Source organism: Coffea arabica, chromosome 9c (genome assembly GCF_036785885.1).
Source record: "Coffea arabica cultivar ET-39 chromosome 9c, Coffea Arabica ET-39 HiFi, whole genome shotgun sequence".
NCBI classification, from domain to species: Eukaryota; Viridiplantae; Streptophyta; class Magnoliopsida; order Gentianales; family Rubiaceae; genus Coffea; species Coffea arabica.
The window spans coordinates 13,919,550-13,929,342 of NC_092326.1; the positions used below are offsets into that span (position 1 = coordinate 13,919,550).

At 45.4% G+C, this 9,793-nt stretch overlaps 1 protein-coding gene across 1 annotated transcript; it reads right to left on the reverse strand.

The window, feature by feature from the left end:
• Window positions 1-7,199: 7,199 nt before the first annotated feature.
• LOC140014124 (uncharacterized) lies at window positions 7,200-8,414 on the reverse strand. The gene has a single exon (XM_072064524.1). It carries the CDS (start codon window positions 8,412-8,414, stop codon window positions 7,200-7,202), a length of 1,215 nt encoding a protein of 404 aa, XP_071920625.1.
• Between the last annotated feature and the right edge of the window lie 1,379 nt (window positions 8,415-9,793).

The following is a 9,793-nucleotide window of genomic DNA, read 5'->3' on the forward strand; positions in this document are numbered from 1 at the left end:
TTTCAAATCTGTCCTATTCTGACTGGATTTATTTGAGCATGTTGGAGGCCTAATCAGGCTTAGGTTGAAACATGAAAGTTGTAGCAAATGGTGTTAATTAGCTGCCTGCAAAATTTCAGCTCGATCGGAGTTCTGTAGTACATGAAATGACCGAAATACACTTGGCTGTCCATGAACCCTGTTCCGCGCCTAGCTTTCTGTTTTCGTGGAAATTTTCATTTTTGACCATGAAAATGCATGATTTGGCCTTAGAGGTTTGCATAAGAAATGTAGCTTTATGTCTTGCCTTCCAAACACCATAAGATTCGTTTCAATCCGATAAGGGTAGCTTCAGTTATGGATATTGTGCCGAAAGGTATTAAACGGAACTTTTATATGTTAATTGCGATCGTTGTGGAAAATTTACGCTTCAGGGAATGAATTCCGGTTTCTAGGGTTTAATTGGGGGTTTTCCTAACGGTGGCTCTTAAGCTTCTAATTACCTTTGATTGAAGGATATTGTGGCCTAATTGGATATATTTTATTGCTTATTAACCATATGTGTGATTGGTAATATATTGTAGGTTGGAAATGAAGCATTTATGGGAAAATGCTGTCCGAACTTTGAGAATGTATGATTGCTTTGAGTTTGTGATTTAGGGCTTGGACTCGGGCAAGGTAATGATATATGATGGATGGTTTCTGAGCCGTGGAGGTGAGTGACCCTAAACTGTTTCCGAAGTACTTTTGAAATGTTTCTTGCATTATTTACTCGACTGCATATCATGTGTGCGCGCATGTGAGTTCGTGACATGATTTGGCTTAAATGATTTCTTGGGGAGTCTTGTGTTGAACGCCAACGTCTCCACTCCTGTTTATTGTTCATGACATGATCTGGAGCGCCAACGTTGCTCCCCCTTATTATTTAACGTTAAGTAATCTATTTGAGCGTTGGGTGTTTAAGTACGATGATTTCACTGGCTCATGTGAGCAATAAATGTACATTTGATTACTGATTCATGACATCATTGAAATGAATGATTGTGACATATATTTGATTATTGATTTTATTGGTTACTTACTGAGCTTTTAGCTCACCCCAAAACTATTTTTATTTCCCCTTCACAGGGCTCGTGCGAAGGAAGGCTTGTAGTACTTATTCACGTGACTGGATGGCATATATCTTGTACAGTTTGGATTTGAAATCCTTTTATGTATGGTTGGAAATTGTTTCCGCTTCGCTTATGACATGTAATTATTGGAGAATTTGATGTATATTTGAGATTTATATTGCAATCTATTTGAGGACTGTAGTGAACGACTGAGTCCCGGCGAGAGCTGGGCAGGCTGTCCGCCAAACCCTTTGGTTCGCCTTTGGGGGAGGTGGGGCTGTCACACTACCTCATTTCGAAGAACGTCCATTTCCTTGCGCATTTCTTCCAAATTTGTCATCTTTCCAGTTGGCTTAAATCAAATGCTTGCCTGCCAGGCAAATCAAAGCTCAAATTGAGTAACTATAGACGATGGAAATTCTGACTATATTACGATTTCACTCTTTTTCTTCTAGGTTACCCAGAATATAGTTCTTAACTATTCTCTTCTTAATATGGACGAGCTCTCGAGTCTCCCGAACATTACTATCTACACTTATAAACGTAACAAGATACGAGGATCTTATTTCTTAATATCAAAGTTTCAAACCCTAATTCACTCTCTAATACTCACCTACAAAGTTACTTGAGAAGAAACCCTAACCTCTTGCCGTCATTAGTGCCTTGTTTGATTCCCTCAATTCAATTCTATTAATTTGAGGTTAGGTCCTCCATGAAACTTAGATGGCGAACTTCAAGAATCGCTCAACCCTCTCACCTCTCTTTGTTCCTAGGTTGGTTAATTGGTTTAGAGTCTTGGTGCTCAGCTAACCATGCTAAAGTATCAATGGTAGTAGCTACGTGATTGTTTCTTTCATTTCTAGGGTTTTGGTTCGACCCAGTTGCGTTCCCTAAACCTCCTCTTGAGCTTGGGTTACTTAACCCCTCGCTCTCGGTCCCTATTTTTTTACTTCTTTGGTCGTCCATAAATTTAACAATTTTAAGGGCATGGCATAAAATAAGTACACATAAACAAAGTTTGAGAATAACACTTTGATCATGCAAACCGAAAATAGCAAAAGGGACATCGAAATAATTGTCAATGTGTACAATCCATAGCATAGTTTTGAGGTCATAAAACAATAAAGTCAAGCACCTGATAAGTAACATCCAATTGCTTCAAAAGGTAGGAAGAATAGTTAAGCAAAACACAAAATGCAATGGCCTTTGAATAAGCATCACCCCGACTAACTTTGACAAAACCATTAAAGTAGACTAAGTCACTAGCTTAGTGATTGGTGGAGCCAGAAGTTTCTTCTACTTCAGTAGGATCATTTTCATTTCCTGCACTAGACGTTTTAATCTCATATCTCTTTTCGAGTATCTTGCCATTCTCCACTTGTTCAACCAAGGTAACACACCCAACCATCGACTTATCCATTCGGTCTCAAATTTTGTGTACTACCCTAGCAAGTCAGTTCCTAGCTTTTTGAAACTGGTCACTAGGAATCTTTGTCTTTTCCTCGCTCCTCAAATACCTCAGTCTCCACTTCAGAATTCTAATAGTTTGGGAATCCACAATTGCCCTCAGTGTCCGATTATCCTTTCGAACAATCCCAATTTCCTTAAACAACCGCCACTGGTCATCGATTACAGCTAACACCATGTTATTTAGGTACAAGTAAGTCTTCTGAAAATCACATGAAATCTTAGTTTGGCGAGTTGGGTTATACCTCCAACGAGCTCTCTTAGGCCCTCCCCGACAATGGCCATCGGAATGCGTCCCCGAAACGGTTCAATACCACCGTTACATTCCGTAACTTATAATTAAAATTAAAAGCTTAAAGGGGTCCAAGAATACTAAATAAACTGGATTTGATCATCTCGTACAATCCCACACATCTCTTACAAGATCGAGACTCCCAATTATCTATTAATTCAAACCTATGTTCTAATTTTCATCCCTATAAGCGGTCACTTAACTTCCCAACCAGTTCCATAGTCCGGCATCCTAAACTTCAAGCCTAGGATACATTACAGAGATCTGAAGCTTAAGCTCTGATAACAACTGCGATGCCCCACTTCTTCCTAAGGCGAACCAAAGGGTATCCGCGGAACGCCTGTCCAGCTCTCGCCAAGACTCGGTACAATTCCCGTTCAAGGTTAATACAATACTAGCTATCACGACAAGATAAAGTAAGAAAGATAAGTCGCTTCCATAAATAACATTCAAACATACACCACGAGTTCTAAAATACATCAAATTTTCCAAAATATATAACTGCTCAAAAGCCTAGTCGATTACATTTGGAACCCTAAAACAAAGGTATATCCAAAAGGGTTTCTCCGAGTTTCACTCCATGTCCATGCCTGTTAAGGAAAACAAATCTACGAGGTGAGCAATTGCTCGTGAGGCCAAAAACACATATGTAAGCACGTTGTCCAAGTAACAATCCCAATTAACAAATCAAACAATAATATTCGAGTAATTAACAATTCAAGTGAAATTTAAACAGAAACAATTCAAGGATATGGTAGCTCTTAGGAACTAATTTTCACTTGCTTTGCCAATGTCATTCGTATATCTTCCCGTGATGACTCTCCATCAACCGGGTCAATATTTCCAATCCGTAGAACTCCATTTACTTCTCATGTCCGTCCACCGTATCCCGCACCGGGCCCGAACGTCATTTATAAGGCGATACTCCACGAGTATATCAAGCGAGATCTCTCCAATAGATCAAACTTATCATGTTATTCTCATGGCTCACTGAGGTTCCCAACCAAGCCCATGCCGACTCGAGTCCCAAGGTCGGCCTATGAGTTTGGGCGTCCCCCATGTAACATTTGTGAGTCGAGGAGATTTACTCCAACAACGTATGCAGCCATAGCATACCATTTCATTTCATTCAATCATTCATTTCATTTCAATCAAGTCATTCATGATTCATTTATTTCATTTCAATCAATTCAATCATGAGTCATTCATTTCAAATGAGAATGAGTGCGGTAAAGTACACGCTCGACTCCATTTTCAAAATCTCCAATCATTAATAACACTTAAGCATGTATCAAGTTCGCATGCACTTGGCACTCACCAAGTAAAGTAAGAAACAAGTGAGAAATATCCACTCGAGGGTTCAAGCGTCCACTGTGGGATCCTCTCGAAGGTCCTATTGAGTGCTTGAGCAATTAATAATGAAGTATTACACACTATAGCTTAAAACCCTGAATTATCGAGGAAGATTGCACTCTTGTACTTTTTTTTTTTGAAATATTACTTATTCATTCCACTAGCTCAATTAAGATCTACAGACTTGTTAAATAAATATAAATGAGGAGTACTACTCCCTTACATTAGCTCATTTCATCCGACGACAAGATGCAACTCCTAACCTATCTAAGTGAAATGCTCCTCTCGCAATTTGGGGTAAGGCTGAAGCTGCCAAGTAGATCTCCTCCCGGTCATGCCGACACCCTTCATTGGCCAATATATCTGCCACCTGGTTAGCCTGGCGATAACAGTGACGAACTCGTGGAAAATGATGCAACAAACCAACCAACTGATAAACCTCCTTATAAATACTCCATGGGCAACGAGATGTCCGATTTAAAACTTGCACTAATACCAAGGAATCTAGTTCAACATCAAATGAATCAAAACCCCGCTGGAGGCATAACCTGACCCCAAATAGCAGAGCCCAGGGTTACCGAAGCACACCCCCACCCCCACTCTCCCCAGGGTTACCCTTGGAGCACCCGTCTGTGTTGAGCTTTAGGCCCCCATGTGAGGGCCGTACCCATTTAACCAGCATGTAAGACCTGGCTGTACTCCAACTAGAAACCTCCAGATAAAATTCTACCCAAGATAGTGACGACACCCTGCACTCCGAGAACTGTACCCTAAACAACTCTAAAAGATCGACAACAACACCATGACATAGCTGGACCCCCTCGATCTTCTTACCATCATATTTCATGCCATTCCTAGCCTTCCATATGTGCCAGCAAATCAACAAGGGGGTAACAAGTGAATAAACTCCAGAAATTTATTTCCTCCCTTTCCCTGCCACCAGGCCGCCATACATACGCGAAAGGCTAGCCCAGTCCAGGCAACTCCAACCGTATCCCCAAAGAAGTGCCACACTTGTCGCGCCATATCCCCAGCAGCAAACACGTGCTCCGCAGTTTCGACCTCAGGTGAAGAACAACACACACATCGCGACGGTCCATGAATCCCCAACTTCCATAAGGTACAGTCTAAGGGGAGACGATCCCGCAGCAGGCGTAACAGGAAGAATGAAATTCGCAATGGCACACCTCGATGCCAAATACATTTGAATAGCGGCGAGGGGGAGGACTGATGTCGGACCAAGTTGAAAGCTGACTTTATTTTGAAATATCCCGAATGCTCTGGTGTCCAAACCATGAGGTCAGGCAACTGCCCGACAGGTGGGTCAACTCGAACAATCTCAGCGACTATCTCCGAAGGCACCCATTGTGCAATACTTCGGACATCCCAGGTAGCCTGTTGCACAAAATCCACAATCTTATGGTCGGATACGCTATCCAACCGGTCTGACAAACCTCCTGAACCAAGCCAATTGTCGAACCAAAAATTAGAACTCCCGTAACGAACAATCCATCCGATATGCCTCTCAGCAATATTCCGCACCTTCACCATCCGTCTCCACACCTCTGAACCTTTGGCATCAAACACCAGATTTGAGTGCACCGCCCGACAAAACTTAGCTTGCATGAAATCAGCCCACAAAGATGTGTGTGCCCGAAGATTCCACCACAACTTGATAGAGAAAGCTTTGTAGACATCCTCCAGTTGGCGCAGGCCAACCCCCCCTTCTTCTTGTGACACACATAGGTCCTGCCAGTGAATCCAATGATACTTGGGACCCCCCTCTGAAGCTCCCCAAAGGAAATTAGCAAACATACCCTCAAGCTCTAGGAAAATAGCTTTTGGAGGAGAAGCCGCCATTAACAGATGAATCGGCATAGATGAAAGGACATGTTTCAACAACACTATCTTCCCTCCCTGAGACAACACCCTGTTCTGCCAAGACTGAATACGAAGAAGGACTGCTTGACACAAACCCCCAAAATATTCTTTCTTCCGGCGCCCGCAATAAAGGGGGAACCCTAGATATTTGATCGGGAAAGACTTATACATGAAACCAGTTAACCTCTGAATGGCCATCTTCCAGGATAGGCATACCTTTGGGTGCACCAAGAAACAACTTTTCCCCGCATTGATCCGTTGCCCAGAAACTGCCTCATAGGTTGTCAAAACCCGCTTCACTAACTTTAAGGATCTCGCAGTCGCACTGGAGAAAACAAGCACATCATCCGCATATCCTAAGTGAGTCACTAGAGGGCAACCCCTTGGAACGGAGAACCCCTGAAACCCTCGGAAGCACGGCAAACTATTTAGTGACCTCGACAACACCTCGGCTCCAATGATAAACAAAGCAGGGGAGAGCGGATCCCCTTGGCGTAGCCCCCGGGCTGACTTAAAGAAGCCAAACAAGGCCCCATTGACAACCACTGAAAACCAGACATTCGAAATGAGCCGCCAAACCATATCAATCCACTGCTCTCCAAACCCAAAAGCCCTAAGCACATTGATCAAAAAAGGCCATACTACCCGGTCATAAGCTTTCATCATGTCCAACTTCAATGCCACATTCCCTCCCCTTACTTTGCTACCCATATTAGAAATCAGTTCCTGAGCTAACAGATAATTATCCGAAACCGCCCCCGAACGAAACCACTTTGATTTGCAGAAATTATCTTGGGAAGGATAGGCGCGAGTCGAGCCGCTGGAATCTTAGAAAAAATCTTGTTCACAAAGTTACACAAACTAATCAGGCGAAACTCAGAAAAACACTTTGGACGTGCTACCTTGGCCAAAAGAACTATGGAGGTAGCAGTAACCCGTCGTGGAAGCTCCTCTCCACAGAAAAAACTTTGCACCGCTCTATACACATCTCTGCCAATTATATCCCAAGAGGAGGTAAAGAATTTACCAGTGAACCCATCCGGACCGGCAGCACTATCCCCGTCCATCGCAAAGACCACTTCCCGCACTTCCTCAAAGGATGGAATATTCTGCAACTACTCATTGTCATCCTCCGACAATAATTTTGGGATGACCCCAAGTACCTCTGAGTTTGCTGGAGCCTCCTCCATCGAAAAAAGAGACGAGAAGTACTTGATTGCTTCAGCCCCGATACGTGCATCCTCAGTCACCCACTCTTGATTGGCATCATGGACCCCATGAATCACTGCTTGCATGCGCCGTTGCTTCACCACCGAGTGGAAAAATCTGGTGTTCCTATCCCCCAACTGCAACCATTTGACTTTAGACCTTTGCTTCCATAGGGCCTCCTCCATGGCCAGCGCACGACTAAGCCGAGCTTGGGCCTGATGTAACTGCAGTTGATCATTCTCAGAACCCCCTCCTAACATACATTGGTCCAATGTAGCCACTTCCGCCTCCGCCTTCCTAACATTGTCAGAGAAATTCCCAACTCTCTCTTTATTCCACGCTTGAATACTCCTCCTTAACCGTTGTAACTTTGAACAAAGGACGTGCAACGGGGGACCCTCACACTCCTGCTCCCAAGACTGCTTCACCACCCCCAAGAATTCCTCATGGTCAGCCCAGGCGTTAATGAACCTAAAACACCAAGGTTTGCTATCCAACCGGGTAGATACCGCCATGAGCAACGGGGCGTGATCCGAAGGGTGTCGCGCCAAATGATCAACCGTGACAGATAAATGCAAATCCATACATGCCTCATTCAGTAAGATATGATCCAACCGCTTCCAAATCCTTGCTCTACTGTGGCGGTTATTACACCAAGTAAAGTTCGACCCTGAGAAGCCCCCATCAAACAAACCCGCAGAGCCCATAAAATCAACAAAATCTCTAGCCTCCGCCACCCTAAACGGCCTCCCCCCTCTTTTTTCCCACGGTTCAACGACCACATTGAAATCTCCAACAACAATCCAAGGCTTCTGATGCGGCTGACAATGCAACAACCCGTCCCAAAGAACCCTCCTTTCCTCCCCCGTAGAGGCAGCATGAACAGCAGTAACAGTAAGTGGAGCTGGCAATTGAGGATGACAAATTTCCAGTGATAAAAATTGATCCCCCTCAGTCGCCACAGAACAAACAATAGGTAGGTTATAGAACACCCACAACAACCTCGACGAATGAGTTCGAACACAATCAAATCCTAATCTAATACGAAACTCCTCAGCACGAGACACGTGAACATGAGATACACATACCACAAGTAATTGGAGCTTATTTGAAACTACCATATGTTTTAATCTCCTAAAATGAGAGGCCTTAGCAAGACCCCTTACATTCCAAAATAATGTATTAATCATCAGAAAGAGATGGACACGCATCATGTGATCTTACCGTTGATCGGAGCTCCCTATCCGAAGGAAATTTGGCCCGCAGCCCTTTAGCTCTAGTCTTGGCCATCTGAAAAGTATCATCAACTACTTGAAAGGGGTGCTCCACTAGCTGGGCCACGTGAAGCCTTTCATCTGCCAATCCTACTCCTCTTGGAGATATATTCCCTGCTGCCGTGCGGACCTCTACATCAGGTTCGTCAGTCACAAAAACTTCCTGCACCACTGCACTGCTAGGCACTTCCTCACCACGCACCATCCCCTGCTCCACCTCCAGCACAACCTCTAGCGTCCCATGTTGCTGAGCCGAGTCGTCACCGACCTGAACAGCAACAGGCATCATCTCACCCAAATCAGTCTCCTGGTTTGCCGCAACATCACCCCCACCCTGCACAGCAAAGCCTGGCGGTGCCCCATGCATGGGTACGATGCCTGACCTGGCCTCCTCCCGCTGCTGTCCGGGAGTTGCATCAGACCCGTCCACAAGAACCACTTCAATACGAGGCCCCTCGCCCCCCTTCTCACTGCTTTGTTCGCTAACCACCAGGTCTGCAATTCGCTCCAACTCTGCTGCAACCGCGTTCTGAATTGCAACACCAACCAGCGACTCCAGCTCTCCTTGGTGGCCTGCCACCCCTGCCCCCTCACCTCCTTGCTGGCTATGAACCGCATGTAGAGATGCCGAGCGCACAACCAGGCATCCATCCATCACTTCTGGCGCCCAACTCCCATCCTCCACCACTGGAACCCTACTAGTTTCACCATCCTCCCCCCTAGCCGTAACATCAGCAAGAGGCAAAGAGGAAGGCACAAGCGCCTCCTGGGGATCCTTGGTTTCCTGCTGTCTCGGCGGCGCCTCCAAGAAGACAACCTCATCCTCAGATGCTGCCGCATCCGTTGTAAACTTGTCGCGGGCACACCCCCCAGGAGGGGGCCTTACCTGGGCATCACCCTGCCCAACCTTAGCACAGGATGGAGACGCCCCACCCGGCAGCAGCAGCTCATGATGCGAGCCCAACGAGTTGCGCACAAGGGGCGTTCCCTTTGCGACAGGAGGCGGGTCTAGCTCCTCCCCACCAGGAGCCTTCTGCGTCGTGGCCTTATCCGCTGCTCCCCCAAAAGCCTAGGCCGAAGGAGAATCCCGCACCCTTTTTGCAGGCCTCAAGGCTGGCTGTAGAACGTGACACGCATCCACCCGATGGCCCTGGCGATAGCAGTGTAAACAATAGCTGGGCAAATTTTCTGGCCGCAGCTCTTGCCAGAACCCTTCATGGCCACCA